Source organism: Crotalus tigris, unplaced genomic scaffold (genome assembly GCF_016545835.1).
Source record: "Crotalus tigris isolate CLP2741 ecotype Arizona unplaced genomic scaffold, ASM1654583v1 scf7180000024461.2689607, whole genome shotgun sequence".
Taxonomy (NCBI): Eukaryota; Metazoa; Chordata; class Lepidosauria; order Squamata; family Viperidae; genus Crotalus; species Crotalus tigris.
In genome coordinates this window covers 495208-512083 of record NW_024100631.1, presented here as the reverse complement: position 1 = coordinate 512083, position 16876 = coordinate 495208, and the positions used below count along the sequence as shown (strand labels likewise).

Sequence of the window (16876 nt, the reverse complement as noted above, 5' to 3'; positions counted from 1 at the left end):
AAGATAGATAGATATTTGGCCATTGTGGCATACAGTTGTGCATTCTTGACGAAGCGATGCTTGGTTTTTATGAACGACAAGAGTTGGAAGGGACCTTGGAGGTCTTCTAGTCCAACTCCTGCTCAAGCAGGAGACCTTATAACACCCCAGGCGGGTGGTGGTTCAGCCTCTTCTTGAAAAACTCCAGTGTTGGAGCACCCACAACTTCAGGCAAGCCGTCGCGCTGGTGAATTGTTCTCACTGTCAAGAAATTTCTCCTTAGTTCTAGGTTGGATCTACTCCGCCTTTATAAAAAAAAAAAAACTCCCAGTGGACTTGCCTTTGGTCTCCTCTTTTGGCAAACCTCAAGCTCCCTTTTCTAGCTTCTCTTATTTTCATTAGGGGTTGAAAATGGCTTGGCAAAGGACAGCCCACCAGTAGTCCTGCAGGCCTATCAGCACCACGGGCAGCCTTTCACATGGATGGTCAACTAGGAGTTGCTTCAAAGCCACCTCTGGAGGACTACAAGGTGCCCATCGATGGTGGATCGGATGAATTTAGATTTGCCTGGGGCAGTTGGTCCCAAGCGGGCCAATTTTAACACCTTTCTGACAAGTTGAGACCACACAACTAGCTTCGAGACCCAGCTGCCTTCTGTGAGGAAGCCACTTCCAGGTGGGCATACCTGGAAGAGCCAGCCGGTTCTAGAAAACACTTACCTGTTGGGAAACCGAAACCATCTGCTGGATATTAGTCACCGCTGCTTGTTGGGAGACCACCTGTGGGATCTTGGCAACCTTTAAGAGCAAGATATTGTGTGGGTGGGGGGTCGGGTTGGAGGGTGCACAATTCAACAACATGCAGCAGGTTGATTTGTCTTCCATTATGTCAAGCCAAGGTAAGCCAAGTTAAGTCAAGTCAAGTCAAGTCAAGTCAAGTGAAGCCAAGGCAAGCCAAGTCAAGTCAAATCAAATCAAGTCAAGTCAAGTCAAGTGAAGCCAAGCCAAGCCAAATCAAGTCAAGTCAAGTCAAGCCAAGCCAAGCCAAGCCAAGCCAAGCCAAGCCAAGCCAAGCCAAGCCAAGCCAAGCCAAGCCAAGCCAAGCCAAGCCAAGCCAAAGACTAGATACCTTTATATGGAGACCTAGCCTGTGGGTTCTTACAGGTAGTCCTTGACTTATGACTGGTCATTTAGTGACCGTTCAAAGTTAAAGCGGATCCCGAAAAAGGGACTTACGACCCAGATTTGAAGTTCTCATGGCCACCCTCCCTCCCCCCAAAGAGCCACATTTGGGGCGCTTAGCAACTGGCCCAATCTTTACGCCGGTTTGCAGAGTCCTGCAATCACCCGGTCTCAATTATGATTTTCATTTGGTAGGTGGTATTTAATTCTGGTTTCCAATTTAAAAAAAACCAAAATCCTACATAGCAAATAACGGGTTGGCAAAAGGACTGCAGTGTTCGCTTTGCAACTGCCGTCACACAGGAGCAGGTTTCCAGGGTCTTCCCTTCCCAAGGAATGAAATGAAATGGAGGGGGAGGGGAAGGGGGGGGTTCATTACCTGTATTTGGGTCTGGACCTGCTGCGTCCCCCCGGACTTCTGGGGCTGAGAAATCGACGTTGGTAGGAACTGAGCTTTGATGGCTGGCTGAGTGGCGTAGACTTTCTGCTGCTGAGACGCTGGCTGCTGGGTCTGGACGGTGACCTGCTGGGCGTGAATCCGGTGTTGATCCAGGAGCGGAAGGTAATGACTGGTGTCTGCCTCGGGCTAGACCTGGAGGGAGCTGGGTTCGAGGCCCTAACTGGCTGGGAAGATCAACTCATCTGCCTTTCCGAGAGGACGGGGGGGGGGAAGCACCCGGGTTATCTGCGTTCCTCGGGCGAAAGGCAAATGGTGGAGAAGAAATTAAGAAGCGGGTAACTCTGCCGCTTCCCCTCTTAACGCGGGCAGACCTTCGGGAGAGCAGCCCGGCTCCATCATGACCCGGGAAGTGACCCACAGGACCTTCCAATTTGGCCACCTTCCCCTAGGAATGACAATGTGGGGGATCTCCAAGGAATGCGGTTTCTGATGATGAAATCTAAAAGAACCCTTACGAGGAGGAGGAGGAGGAGGAGGAGGAGGAGGAATGGGGTTTGTGGAGAGGAAGAGGAATGGGAGGAGGAGGAGAAGAAATGGGGAGGAGGAATGGGGTTTTGCAGAGAGGAGGAAGAGGATCAGGAATGGGGTTTGTGGAGAGGAGGAGGGAGAGGAGGAGGAGAAGGAGGAGGAAGAAGGAGGAGGAATGGGGTTTGTGGAGAGGAGGAGGAGGAGGAGGAGGAGAAGAAGAAATGGGAGGAGGAAAAGGAGGAGGAATGGGGGAAGAAGGAGAAATGGGTTTGTGGAGAGGAGGAGGAGGGGGAAGAGGAGGAGGAGGAGGAGAATGAGAAGAGGTGCAGGAAAGGGGTTTATGGAGAGGAGGAGAAGGGAGAGGAGGAGAACAACGACAACTAGTGCTAGAAGGAAGTGGAATATATGGAGAGGAGGAGGGAAGGGAGGGAGGGAGGGAGGGAGGAATGAAGGAAGGAAGGAAGGACGGACTATGGGGTCCTTGGTGCTCTCTGAGCTTGCTTGTTTTCTTGCAGACATTTCATTACCCAACTAGGTAACATCATCAGTGCTAGAAGGAGTTGGAGGAGGAGGAGGGAGACTGACCTTCTGCTGAACACCTGCCTGTCCTTGGGCCACCTGTGGCTGGATGACCTTCTGCTGGGCTGCCTGGTGGTGCTGAGCTTGCTTCACCTTCAAAAACTGTTGGACGTGGAGTGGCTGAGTCATCACTGCTTGCCCTCCTGCGCGGGACGCAAAGAGCAGAAGGCATAAGCCACTTTTTTCAGTGTCGTTGTAACTTTGAACTGTCACTAAACGAACGGTTGTAAGTGGAGGATTACCTGTATATATGTATGTATGTATGTATGTATGTGTGTGTGTGTGTATAAATATTTATTTGGGTTTTCTCCCGTGTAGAATTGGAAGTGTCTTGGCAATGTTTCAACGAAGTCCCATTCGTCATCTTCAGGCTAGTGTTTTCGGCTTCATGCTTCCTCCTCCCATTCTTTACTCCTAGAAGCATGAAGCCGAAAACACCAGCCTGAAGATGACGAATGGGACTTCGTTGAAACGTCACCAAGACACATCCAATTTTACGTGGGAGAAAACACAAATAACCAAAGACCTACATACAAACACCCGCGAAAACCTCAGAAAAATATATATATATATAATTGCAAGCCAAACTCATTGACTGGGCGGCTATAGGAAGTGGATAAACAAACAAACAAGGGGTTCAACTAAACCAGGGGTAGGCAACCTTGGCTCTTTTATGACTCGTGGACTTTAGCTCCCAGAATTCCTGAGCCAGCCATGCTGAGGGGAAAGGGACAGGTTTCCAAGCTGAGCCAGGCTGGCTCAGGAATTCTGGGAGTTGAAGTCCACGAGTCATGAGGGAGTCATAAAACAGCCTGGGTTGCCCACCCCTGACCTAAACTGAAGACCCCCCCCCACAGCCCCATTTCCCACCCAAATCCTTTTCACCCAAATACCTGCTGCTTTCTGCGGCTGCCCAATCGCCACGCTGATTCCAGAGACAGTCACGGGGAGGGCAGTAACCCCTGCCGAGGACACCACCGGAACGGACATCACGGGTGGCTTGGCCAAAGCCACTTGGGCTGCTTGAGGCGTCTGAGCTTGGATCTGGCTTTGGGCTTGAAGCTGAGAAGCAGCAACACGAGTCTAAGCAGTAAGGAATCGGGATTATTGTACAGGTGCAAAGCAGGAGGTGGGAACTGGGAACGTCTAGTCTAACGAAAAGAAGAACTAGGGGTGACATGATAGCGGCCTTCCAATATCTCAGGGGCTGCCCCAAAGAAGAGGGGAGGGTCAAGCTATTCTCCAAAGCGCCTGAAAATGGCGAAAAATGGGGAAAAAAATGGCGGACTGCGTGAAATGGTCGTTCGACCCCAAATGGGGTCCCGACCCACAGGTTGAGAACCACTGCTTTAAAGGGGACAGTTTGTTCTTACTCATTTGCTTCTTGCACTTTTTTAAAAACTTCGTCTTCGCTTTTATTGTCCTTTCTAAAAATCTCAGTAAGCTTCAGTGAGAAAAGAAGATGCACTTTTGGGGAGAACGGCCCGCCCTGTAAGACCCAGCAAAGCACTGGACCACTCTGGGATGGTCAAGCGGTCACTCACCAGCCGGGCCACCTGGAGGCCGGTGACTGTGGTGCCGGCAAGGACGGCGCCTGGCCTGGAGGCCGCCACTGCCGTCAGCTGCTGCGTCTGTTGCTGCTGCACCTGAACCTGGGTGGCCTGCTGCTGTGCTCCGGGGGCTCCTTGGGGCTGGGGGCCTTGTGGTTGTGTTGCCTGCATCTTCTGCTTCTGGAACTTGATGAGCTGCTCCTGGTTGGAGGAAGCCAAAGAATGCAAATTCCAACTTCTTGTATGGTTTCCCCAGCCAGAAAGGGGAGGCACCCCTGGGAAAAAGAGACTGGACAACCCCTTTTCTGAAATGGTGGAGGGTTTCCTGCCTGAGAAGGGGGTTGGACTAGAAGACCTCCAAGGTCCCTTCCAAGTCTGTTATTCTATTCTATTCTATTCTATTCTATTCTATTCTATTCTATTCTATTCTTCATTCCTCTATTCCTATTCTATTCTATTTCCATTCTTCATTCCTCTATTCTATTCTATTCTTCATTCCTCTATTCCTATTCTATTCTATTTCCATTCTTCATTCCTCTATTCTATTTCCATTCTTCATTCCTCTATTCTATTCTATTCTATTCTATTCTATTCTATTCTATTCTATTCTATTCTATTCTATTCTATTCTATTCCCATTCTTCATTCCTCTATTCTATTCTATTCTATTCTCTTTTCTGTTCTATTCTATTCTATTCTTCATTCCTCTATTCTATCCTATCCTATCCTATTTCCATTCTTTATTCCTCTATTCTATTCCATTCCATTCTTCATTCCTATATTCTATTCTATTCTATTCTATTCTATTCTGTTCTGTTCTGTTCTGTTCTGTTCTGTTCTGTTCTGTTCTGTTCCTGTTCCTGTTCCTGTTCCTGTTCCTATTTCTATTTCTGTTATTTCCATTCCTATTCCTATTCCCGGCTTCTTTGGAAGCTGAAGCCCTGGGAGAGAGGGAGGGAGGGAGGGAAGGATCGCCCAGCCTCTGAACCACAAAGGCAGGGTAGACCCTCCTCGTCCTCACCTGGGAGATCTTGCCAACGGTCTTCATCTGGGGTTGTGATGGGGCTTGGCCTTGGCCTTGGGGAACCTGGACCTGTCCTCCTGTCTGCTGCTGTTGCTGCTGTTGGCGTAGGAGCTGGAAGTGATTTTGAGGGATGGTCTTTCCGGAGAGCTGCACGCTGGCTGAAGCAGCTGGAGGGAGAAAAAAATTATTAAGAGGGGGAAAATAAACTGGCAGAGGTGGCTAAATGGACTGCTTTCATTAAAGAAAAGAACACGATTGATTTTGTTTCTCCTTGGAAACCACTTTTGGACTTGGTGCTTTGAGAGCGGGCAACTCAATTTCACTTTTGATGTGTGCCGTTGTGCCCACAGGTAAAAAAAAAAAAATAACAATAAAGGTTATCTTATCTTATAACTGTGGGTAGAATGGCCCCCCAGGGCAAGATAGGCGGCAAAGGAATTCAACACAATATTACAAAACCTTTCTCATTTTAAAGTTTCTTTTTATCTATCAGCTCTTAGTTCTTGTTCCTATCAATTAAAAAAAGGAGAGAGCGCTATTTTAAAAAATAAAAATCAACGTGCAGCCCAGGGGAACTTTGTGTGGCCCCCGTTTCTACCTCGCTGAGTTTAAAAAACACTTGTGGCAGAGTGTGGCCGAGGTTGAAAAACACTACCCTCAAGGATGTAGCCCCCCCCCCTTCCAGATTTTACCTGGGGTCACCTGAGTGACCAAAGACCTCGGCTGGGTCTGGACTGGGGTCAGGTTAGTAGTCACCACAGCTGAGGCTGTCACCGAAGTCACCGCTCGAACTCCCGGCGTAGAGGCGAGCGTCACTAGTTCCGCGGAGGTGACCGACGTGCTGCTGGCGCATCTCTGCTGAGAATGGGCCACCTGACCAGGGGTGGTTCCTGCCGCTGAGGTCTAAAAAGGAGGAGAAAATATGGAAGCCTGGCAGATGGGCGGCCGAAGTCACCTCGCCGGAAGGGAACTGCGAGCTGCGATGCCGGTTGCCCGGCTGAAAATTCGGATTCAGGGCCAATTTCTCTCTTGAATCTTTCCTGTCTCTCAAGACTCTTCAGTCACATCTGTTAACAGTTTGGCCACCTGCATCCAACAGGGTGACGCCGTCCCTTGTTAACCCACAACGCATCGCGGGTTGTAACTGAAGGACGCCAACCTCAGGAGGGCGGGAGGTCGATCCCGAATAATAATGTAATAGGGAATGTCTTTAGATCAATGCAGCCAAATCACTTTCAAGTTACTTAAATAAGGGTTTGTGTAATCACAGAACTAGATTTAGCAATTGTTGGTAAGAAAGACAAAAAAGTCTGGATGGTGGACATGGTGGTGTCTGGAGACAGTAGAAGAGAAGAGAAAGAACTGGAGAAGGTAACAAAATACAAAGACCTACAAATAGAAACAGAACGACTGCAGCACAGGCAAGCAAGGGTGGTACCAATAGTAATCGGAGTCTTGGGTGCAATCCCAAAACAACTGGAGCACCACTTGAGCACTATCGGCATTGACAAATTCGCCATTGGTCAATTGCAAAAGGCGGCTTTATTGGGAACAGCTTCCATCCTGTGATGATATCTGTAACACCATCAAACATCCACATCTGCCTATTCCTGGTCCTTGGGAAGGACTCGATAGGTAGACAAAAATACCAAACCCAGTCTGAACATCTGGCTGACTATGCGATGAAGGAGGAGGAGGAGGAGGAGGAGGAGGAGGAGGAGGAGGAGAAGAAGAAGAAGAAGAAGAAGAAGAAGAAGAAGAAGAAGAAGAAGAAGAAGAAGAAGAAGAAGAAGAAGAAGAAGAAGAAGAAGAAGAAGAAGAAGCATTGATAAAATCACCATCAGTCAATTGCAAAAGGCAGCTCTATTCAGAACTGCTTACATCCTGCGACGGTACTTGTAACACATCCACATCTGCCTATCCCAGGTCATTGGGAAGGACTCGATAATAGGTGGACAAAAATGCCAGACCCACTCTGAACATCTGGATGACTTGTGCGCCGAACCACCCTAATTCCAATCCCATCTCTTCCTCCAAAAGAGGTCCCTCTGCTTTAATAGAAAGCGGTCCTTTTTTGCAGAATTAACTGCCTTAATTTTCTGCTCCGAGAAGCGACCACTCACCGCCAGCGTCCCGGGTATAATGGGCGAGGCCAACCGCTTGTTGATGGGTTGAAACGTCGTCGCAGGGACCCCAGTCATGGTGTTGACGCTCACGGTGGCTGAAAGCAAAGCTAAGGTCACTCGGGTTGCAGGTGGGGCAGAAATTGTGGGGGGGGGAGGGTTGGGGGAGGGTGGGAACATGTATTCTTCCCCTTTCCCCTTTGCAAGGACTGGCTGGATATACCTGTCTGTATGTTGGTGCCAGTCACTGTGGGTTTCATGGTTCCAGCCTGGAGAGAGAAGGCATCCACACTGGTATGAGAGGAAGCAGGGGCAGACTCTCCTGACCCCCTCCAGATATTTTTTCCAGCATTAATGGGCCTGTTAGTAACTCAGGGTGGCGAACATTTGTGTCATTCCTTCTTCTTCCTATTTTCCCTACAACAACAATCCTGTGAGGTGAGTTGGGCCAAGCCAGCCAGCTTTCATGGGTAAGGCAGGACTAGAACTCACAGTTTCCTGCTGATTGGGCCAAAGTCGCCCAGCTGGCTTTCATGCCTAAGGCGGGACTAGAACTCACCGTCTCCAGGTGTTTGACCCAGAGTCACTCAGCCAGCTTTCATGCCTAAGGCAGGACTAGAACTCACAGTTTCCTGCTGATTGGGCCAAAGTCGCCCAGCTGGCTTTCATGCCTAAGGCGGGACTAGAACTCACCGTCTCCAGGTGTTTGACCCAGAGTCACTCAGCCGGCTTTCGTGCCTAAGGCAGGACTAGAACTCACCGTCGCCAGATGATTGGGCCAAAGTCACCCAGCCGGCTTTCATGCCCAAAGTGGGACTACAACTCACAGTGTCCTCCTGATTGGCCCAAAGTCACCTAGCTGGCTTTCACGCCTAAGGCAGGGCTAGAACTCCCCGTCTCCTTGGTTACTAGGGAACCGCCTCACCGCTACACCCATTTGGCATGAATCGTGTCATCTCTCCGAACAGCCGAGAGGGAAAGGAATCTTCCCAAAGCCGTGCATAAAATCCAGCGGTTGCTTTGGGGACCCTTGATTGCGTAGCACGAGCCTTTCCCGGCCTCTCGGCAAGCTCGCAGGAGGCTCTTACCAACACAGCAGTGTTTGCCACGGTGGTTGCGACGGTCTGCAGCCCCCCTTGGGGCTGCTGGATCCCTTGGCTTTGCCCCTGAGGCTGAGCCTGCACTTGCTGTCCAGATGGCTGCTGCTGCTGCTGCTGGGATGGCTGCCCCTGCTGTTGCTGTGGGGCGTTTTGTTGCTGAGCTCGCTGTTGTTCTGCCAGAGCCTGGAAAGAAGAAGACAGCCAAAGAGTTGGCAGTGGAGCTCCCCTGTGGGGGTCCCTGCCATTTTCTTGGCAAGGTGTCCAGATGTGGTTTGATCTTGCTTCCTTCTGTCTAGGGCTGAGAAGGAGGGAGTGGCCTCCAATTACCTAGTTAATGTGGGGTCCTTGGGGCTCTCTGAGCTTGCTTGTTTTCTTGAAGATGTTTCATGACCCAACTAGGTAACATCATCAGTGCTAGAAGGGAGTGGAATTTATGGAGAGGAGAGAGGGAGGGAGGGAGAGAGGAAAGGAGGAAGGGAGGAAGGAAGGAAGGAAGGAAGGAAGGAAGGAAGGAAGGAAGGAAGGAAGGAAGGAAGGAAGGAAGGAAGGAAGGAAGGAAGGAAGGACAGACTATGGGGTCCTTGGTGCTCTCTGAGCTTGCTTGTTTTCTTGCAGATGTTTCATGACCCAACTAGGTAACATCATCAGTGCTAGAAGGGAGTGGAATTTATGGAGAGGAGGGAGGGAGGGAGGGAAGGGGGAGGGAAGGAAGGAAGGAAGGAAGGAAGGAAGGAAGGAAGGAAGGAAGGAAGGAAGGAAGGAAGGAAGGAAGGAAGGAAGGAAGGAAGGACTGGCTTTGGTGCTCTCTTGAGTTTGGTTGTTTTCTTGCAGATGTTTCATGACCCAACTAGATAACATCATCAGTGCTAGGAGGAAGTGGAATTTATGGAGGGGGGGAATATATGGAGAGGAGGGAGGGAGGGAGGGAGGGAGGGAGGGAGGGAGGGAGGGAGGGAGGGAAGGAAGGAAGGAAGGAAGGAAGGAAGGAAGGAAGGAAGGAAGGAAGGAAGGAAGGAAGGACGGACTAGTATGATCTGCAGATAGGCCCAAGAATTAAAACCACAATCCCTCTCTCTCTCTTTTGAGATACCTTCTTTTCCTTGGCGATGCGTTCTGCCCGGAGAGACGCAACTTGAATCGGAGGCAGGGGTTTATCATAGTTGATGCCGCTAGAAACAGAGGAAAAATAGACAGGTAATAGATACAAAATAATAATAATAAATAGTTAGGTCAGGTGGGTGGTATAGAAATATGACGAATGAGTGAATGAGTACATGAATAAATGAATGAACCATTGAGCAAGCGAGCCAAGTCAGATATTCTAAAAGAAAAAAAAAAATAGGCATCAAGCAGTTAATTCAACCCTGATGATTTTCAGTGCTGGGTTGCGTACATATAACACCTCACTGGAATAAGAAGATGTTGGGGTAAATATTCTAAACTCTAGATCAAGGCTCTCCAAACTTAGCCAACCTTTTAAGACTTGTAGACTTCAACTCCCAGAATTCCCCAGCCAGCATGGCTGGCTGAGGAATCCTGGGAGTTGAAGTCCACAAGTCTTAAAAGTGGCCAAGTTTGGTGACAAGGATCTAGATCAAGATCCTTGTTTTTTTCTACCTTGTCTTGCAATTTCTTACCTTTCTGCAAGGACCGAAGTGTGTTTTGGATTTTTCTGGAAAGGGTTCATGCCAAGTCTGAAATAAAAAAAAACCCAAAAAAGAGCCTTTGTTGGAAAGTCACGCAATTTAAAAATGCCACGTGTAATTAGACGCCAATCCACGTTTGAAATGGAGGAATCAGCTTAAGCAGACAAATCAGTACCCCAAATTAACCTCAGAAGGGGCCTATCCAGGCACATCGTTTGTTCGTAAGACATTCCTTCATGCTTTTCTTGAGTGCCTACTTCTATTATTTAACACAGTGTTTCTCAACCTTGACCATTTTAAGGCATGTGGACTGCAACTCCCAGAATTCCACAGCCAGCATTGGGAGTTGAAGTTGAACTCCACATGCCTTAAAATTGTCAAGGTTGAGAAACACTGCCTTAAACCAACATGTTGTTGGTTATAGGAACCCTATAACACAGTGTTTCTCAACCTTGACCATTTTAAGGCATGTGGACTTCAACTCCCAGAATTCCACAGCCAGCAATGCTGGCTGTGGAATTCTGGGAGTTGAAGTCCACATGCCTTGAAATGGTCAAGGTTGCGAAACACTGATTTAACACGAGGCTGTATTTCTAGTTGATTAGATTTTTATCCTGCCCCTTACTACTTTAAAAGTAACACAAGGTGGTGAACGTACCTAATACTTTTCCCTTCTCCTATTTTCACAACTTACCTGTGAGATAGGCTGGCATGAGAGAGAGGGACTGGCCCAAATGCACCCAGCTGGCTTTCCTGTCTAAGGTGGAATTATAACTCACTGTCTCCTGGTGGTTTGTCCAAAGTCACTCAACTGGCTTTTGTGCCTCAGGTGAGACTAGGACTCACAATCTCCTGGTAATTGATCCAAAGTCAACTTTCATGCCTTAAGCAGGACTTAGAACTCCCTGTCTCAATCAATCCGAATCAGAACAGAGCTGGAAGGGGCCTTGGAGGACTTCTAGTCCAGCCCCCTGCTCAAGCAGGAGACCCTATATCATTTCAGACAAGTGGCTGTCCAGTCTTTTCTTAAAAACCTCCAGGGATGAAGCACCTAAAACATCTGAAAGCAAGCTTAACTTATGACTTGCTTAATTGTCCTCAGTGTTAGGAAGTTTCTCCTTAATTCCAGGTTGCTTCTCTCCTTGATTTAGTTTCCATCCATTGTTTCTTGTCCTGCCTTCAGGTGCTCTGGAGAATAAGTTGACCCCTTCCTCTCAAATTCTGGAATATTGCTATCATGTCCCCCCCCCCCCATCCTTCTTTTCTCTAGACTGGCCAAACCCAAGTCCTGCAACCGTTCTTCATATGCTTCCGTCTCCAGGCCTTTAATCATTTTAGTTGCTCTTCTTTGCACTTTTTCCCCCAAAGTCTCAACATCTTTTTTGTAATGTGGTGACCAAAACTGGATGCAGTATTCCAGGTGTGGCCTTACTAAGGCTTTATAAAGCGGTACTAATGCTTCGCGTGATCTTGATTCTATGCCTCTGTTTATGCAACCCAGGATTGTATTAGCTTTTTCTGGCTGCTGCTGCACACGGCTGGCTCGTGTTTAAGCGATCATCCACTAGGACTCCAAGGTCCCTCTCACAGTTACTCTTTTTCAGCCAGGTTTCTTGCCTAATCTGTACTTGCACCTTTGGTTTTTCTTTGTTGTTGTTAATTGCGAAGTCGTGTCCGACCCATCGTGATCCCATGGACAATGTTCCTCCAGGTCTTCCTGTCCTCTACCATCTTCTGGAGTCCATTTAAGTTCACACCTACTGCTTCAGTGACTCCATCCAGCCATCTCATTCTCTGTCGTCCCCTTCTATTGCCCTCAATCTTTCCCAGCATTAGGCCCTTCTCCAGTGAGTCCTTCCTTCTCATTAGGTGGCCAAAGTATTTGAGTTTCAACTTCAGGATCTGGCCTTCTAAAGAGCAGTCGGGGTTGATCTCTTCTAGGACTGACCGGTTTGAACGCCTTGCAGTCCAAGGGACTCGCAGGAGTCTTCTCCAGCACCATAGTTCAAAGGCCTCAATTCTTTGGCGCTCAGCCTTTCTTATGGTCCAACTTTCACAGCCATACATTGCAACTGGGAAAACCATGGCCTGGACTGGTTTTTCTTACCCAGAGGTAAAACCTTGCTTTTCTCCACATTAAATTTCATTTTGTGGGATAGGGCTCTTTGCTCAAGTCTGTCAAGATCTGTTGGGATCCTGAGCTTGTCTTCTGGGGTGTCTCCTGGTTTCTAAGTTAAGATCCTCCCCACTACACCTGCCTCTTCTTTATAAAGATCACGTCTGGGGATCGCCCACTGGATTCAGGCTATTAAGTATGGAAAGGACTCACTTTCTCCTTAGTGTTCCTTTATGAACTTACAGGGGTTTGATAGGCGGGCTTCTCTTCCCAGCGATTAATTTCATGATCTCGAAATGGTTTGTATAGAGATGGGTGTGCGATGCACCTTCATCCTGGGCATACAGCTGGTTGGTCCGAAGCGGGCGACTGTTCTTTGTCTAAACGTGAACAAATGACAAACTTCGTATGTGGAGCAGAATGGAAAGAAACGGGGAGGCACTGGTCTATACACCAACCCTTGTGGGAGTGTCAACACCGCAATCTTCCCTATTCTGGCGTTCTCCAATTATGAGACTATTAACAGTGTTTCTCAACCTGGGCAACTTTCTGAAGTGTGGACTTCAACTCCCAGAATTCCCGTGGGTCTGTCTTCCCTAGATTAACACTTTACAATTACTGGAGATCAATGGGTTTCACCAAGACTTTAAGCCAGGGGTCTTCAAACTTGGCCCTTTTATGACTTGTGGACTTCAACTCCCAGAATTCCTCAGTCAGAGCCAAATTTGAAGACTCCTGCTTTAAGCCGACGTTTCTGTATGTGGGCAACTTTAATAAATCCCCAGAATTCCCCAGCCAGCATATAGATTCCATCTAGACCAGAGGATATTGTCTGGATAATTAGACAAGAGTAACTCCAGTGAAGGCTGAGAAGGGATGAAACAAACCCTAACGTAATTTTGAATATGTGTTTTCTCACGTCTTAGGATAATGAACTGGAAGAGGCGAAGGACTGCTTATTGATCTCTTCATTGCCTGACCTCTGATTTCCAGAACTAAACACAGCTGGTTGTAGCATCAACATTTATGACAAGCTAGTTCCAAAACAGCCTTTAGGGTTGCCACACAAGGAGCAAGTGCTCTTGGACCATTCCTCCCAACGCAGGAAGGTTTTCCCCATCACAGAGAAAATCAGTTTAAAAAAAACAGTTTGCTGAACACCCTGAACGCCCTGCCATAACACCATCGGGCTAAGTGGGAAACCACAACTGTTAAGCCTCACAGGGCCAGATCTATGCAACCTGTAAAGTCCAAATCAAGCCAACCAAATGAAGGTTTAGTGTGATGCTAGAACTTGGCCTCGCCTCTGTTGCACAGGCCAACACACCCACACACAGAGACATGGAGCTTTTTCTCGAAATGTCGCTCTGCTAATCAGCTTGCAAACTGTTCATTTGCAACCTCACAAACCTTTCAAAGGTTTGGGGAGGTTTTTTCCCCCTCCCCTGGGAAGAAAAGGCTTAATGTTTGTGATGTGAGAAAGAGGGGTCCGGAGCTTTGTCCTCTCATTGGTGTGTTTGTGTGTTATGTGTGTTATCCAATTTGTAGAGAACCACTCAGAAGGACCACTACATCTCCTAACAATACAGCTACAGCTAACGTGATGCTCAAATTCCGCAGGGGTCAATTTGAAGGGGGTGGAGAGGAGGTGATACGTTACCTGAAGGGGTGTTGCAGGGATTAATTCATTAAAGTTCTGCAAAGCAATCAGATTTCAAAATGAAAAGTAAAAAAATAAAAATAAATAAATAAATAAATAAAACCAGCTAGTAACCAGACTTGTATTAATTCAAACCCCAAAAATTAAAAAAAAAAAAAAAGAAAGAAAGAAAGAAAGGAAAAAAAAAATTCATGAGGAATGAGGTGTCATTTCTGGGGAGGTGGATGGATTCTATCGTTCTTTTCTTTTCTTTTTTTTTTCCCTAAACAATAATTAAAAAAAAAAAAAAGATATTCAAACCGGGTGAGGAAATTGCTCAACCGCATGCTGGAGACACAAAAGGGACCACAAATCACAATTCTACTGCGTCGGGACGCGAAAATTAAAAAGGCGGAAGGCTTCGAAAGGGTTTCGAATTGGATGGTGGGGGGGGGGGTTCGGGTGGGGAAAATATGGACCGGTTCCTACTTCAGCTCGGGCCCCCATCTCTGCGGACGCCTAAAGAGAGTCGGAACTGTCTGCATTGGAACAACAATTTATAAGTGCACACCTTATAAATGCTTTTAGTCTTCTTCTTAGGATTCGCTTCATACATAAGCTGTAAAATAAGAAGCAAAGTTTTGACTTTCTGCCATGGGTTTGGGGAAGGCGATTAGTGTCACAAAAAATTAAAAAAAAAATAGTAATAAAATCACCATCAAAGAAAAAGGGGGGGGGGGAGAGAAAAACAAGGTCCGGGGAAAAACAAAGGAAGTCCAGGAGCCTTTTGGGGGGGAAAAAAAAAAGGACCTTTGGGACAGCCATGAGTTAGATGGCTGAGACTCTCCGTGGAACAATTAATTCAAAGAAGTCCTTCATGGAGTCGTGGGCAAAGGAGGGGCAGGCACAAGGCCTGGGGGGAGTGGGGGGGGGGAGAGACAGGCCCCGTCATCCCTGATGGGACCCCCCCCCAAAGGAAGTGGGGAGCATGCTGGAAAGCCTTGGCACAAATTTCTGGGTCTACAGTCTCCGTGCCCGTCCGTCAAAGAGGCGTCAGGGTCGAACCTAGCTTAAGGGGGCAGCCGGGCGGTCGCGGGAACATCTTAGCAATTTCTTAACAAGCAAAATAATAAGAACATTTCTTTTAAAAAGAAGAAGAAGGAGGAGGAGGAGGAGGATAAAGCACCACACCAAAGCATCACACACACACACAGGCACACACACAGGCACACACACACACGGTCACAGAGAGGGAACCGCTTCGGAGCGGGCCCGGCTCGCCCCTCCGCCCCCACCCCGTTCGGCCGCAGGCTCAGAGAGGCGGCCCCGTTTGGGCTGGCACTCACCTTCCCTTCTTCGCGGGGAATGACGATGTTTTCGTAGCGGTTGCGGCACTGCTTGGGAGAGCGGTAAACCCGGCTGCAGGAGTTCACCACGTCGCTCACCAGGTCCCAGTTGGGGGTGTGCGCGGGGGACAGGATGGCCAGGTTGAGGGGCAGCTCCAGCAGTTGCTTGACGGCCTGGAGTGAAGGTGGAAGACCGAGAGGAAGGCATCAAAGTACGGAATAAACGGGAAGGGGCCTTGGAGTCCAACCCTCTGCTCCAGCAGGAGACCCTCTACCACTTCAGACCAATGGCCGTCCAGTCTCTTCTTGAAAACCTCCAGTGAGGAGGGAGGGAGGGAGGGAGGGAGGAAGGTAGGAGGGAAGGAAGAACAATGAGGAGGAAGGAAGGAAGGAAAGAAGGAAGATGGGAGGGAAGGAAGGAAGTGAGGAGGGAGGGAGGAAGGAAGGAAGAAGGAAGATGGGAGGGAAGGAAGGAAGAAGGAAGATGGGAGGGAAGGAAGGAAGAACAATGAGGAGGAAGGAAGAAAGGGAGGGAGGAAGGAAGGAAGATGGGAGAGAAGGAAAAACAATGAGGAGGGAGGGAGGAAGATGGGAGGGAAGGAAGGAAGAACAATGAGAAGGAGGAAGGAAGGAAGGAAGGAAGGAAGGAAGGAAGGAAGGAAGGAAGGAAGGAAGGAAGGAAGGGAGGAGGGAGGGAGGGAGGGAGGAAGATGGGAGGGAAGGAAGGAAGAACAATGAGAAGGAGGAAGGAAGGAAGGAAGGGAGGGAGGAGGGAGGGAGGGAGATGGGAAGGAAGGAAGGAAGGAAGGAAGGAAGGAAGAAAGAACAATGAGAAGGAAGGAAGGAAGGAAAACAGAATAAAAGAGTTGAAAGGGACCTTGGAGGTCTTCTAGTCCAGACCCCTCACCTGCAGGAGAGCCCAGTCTTCGCTGATCAGCCACTCGGGGTTGTCCTGGCCGGCCTCGGCTGCCGGCTTCACCAGGGTGGGCAAGGGCTTGGCAAAGGGGGTCTGCTGTTTGAGCAGGATGTTCTTCTTTTGCTCCTTGCCCTCCCGTCGCACTTTCAGCATCCCTGGAGTGGCGCGGTCAAAGAGGGAGCGCGGAGGGATGACCACCTCTCCGTGACGCTGCTTCTTCTTCCTTCCTGCGGCTGGGAGAGAGGATGGCCACAGTCAGCAGGACAACTAGAGAGGTGTCTCTCTTTCTCTGTGTGTGTTTATGTGAGTGTGAGTGTGTGTGTGTGTGAAGAGACAAACAGAGGGCAGCCTGACCCAAACAGGTGAAGCCTCGAGCCAGGAAGGTGACTTGGATGGAGTCCTAATTAGCTTCCAGGCAAAGGGGGCGAGAGGGGCCGCAAATACACAAGACAGAAGGCGTATACGGAGCCCAAATCCCGTGCAAAGCTTACTGGAAGGGTCGGTCTTGTGCCTTTTGCGCTCCTTCCTGACGTACACGGGAGGCAGCTTGGATTCTGGGATGGGGACCGGCTCGTACATCAGACACATGACTGAGTCGATGTAAATATCGTTGTCATCCTGCGGTGGGGTGGGTGGAGTCCAAAGCTGCAAAAAACACCAGGAGAAAGTTACCCTTGTTCCCTAAACTGTACAGGTATATACATACTTGTGTGTTTCACTGGAGGAGGAGGAGGAGGAGGAGGATGAGGA

At 48.7% G+C, this 16876-nt stretch overlaps 1 protein-coding gene across 15 annotated transcripts in view; it reads right to left on the bottom strand.

Moving 5' to 3' along the window:
* Positions 1-16876, bottom strand: part of EP400 (E1A binding protein p400) — a 71180-nt gene that overhangs the window by 889 nt on the left and 53415 nt on the right. For 8 of the 15 annotated variants that reach the window (XM_039332309.1, XM_039332302.1, XM_039332306.1 and 5 more), the window contains 18 exons: positions 16618-16771; positions 16118-16359; positions 15211-15384; positions 14436-14483; positions 13886-13921; positions 12469-12605; positions 10101-10157; positions 9554-9632; positions 8452-8646; positions 7587-7632; positions 7364-7461; positions 5933-6143; positions 5238-5407; positions 4212-4418; positions 3561-3750; positions 2674-2810; positions 1540-1686; positions 699-776 (listed from right to left, as the gene is read on the bottom strand). In XM_039332309.1, the coding sequence (XP_039188243.1) occupies positions 699-776; positions 1540-1686; positions 2674-2810; positions 3561-3750; positions 4212-4418; positions 5238-5407; positions 5933-6143; positions 7364-7461; positions 7587-7632; positions 8452-8646; positions 9554-9632; positions 10101-10157; positions 12469-12605; positions 13886-13921; positions 14436-14483; positions 15211-15384; positions 16118-16359; positions 16618-16771 (2406 nt within the window). The remainder of the gene's footprint in view (positions 1-698; positions 777-1539; positions 1687-2673; positions 2811-3560; positions 3751-4211; positions 4419-5237; positions 5408-5932; positions 6144-7363; positions 7462-7586; positions 7633-8451; positions 8647-9553; positions 9633-10100; positions 10158-12468; positions 12606-13885; positions 13922-14435; positions 14484-15210; positions 15385-16117; positions 16360-16617; positions 16772-16876) is intronic. The other 7 variants (XM_039332314.1, XM_039332315.1, XM_039332304.1 and 4 more) reach the window with 6 other exon arrangements.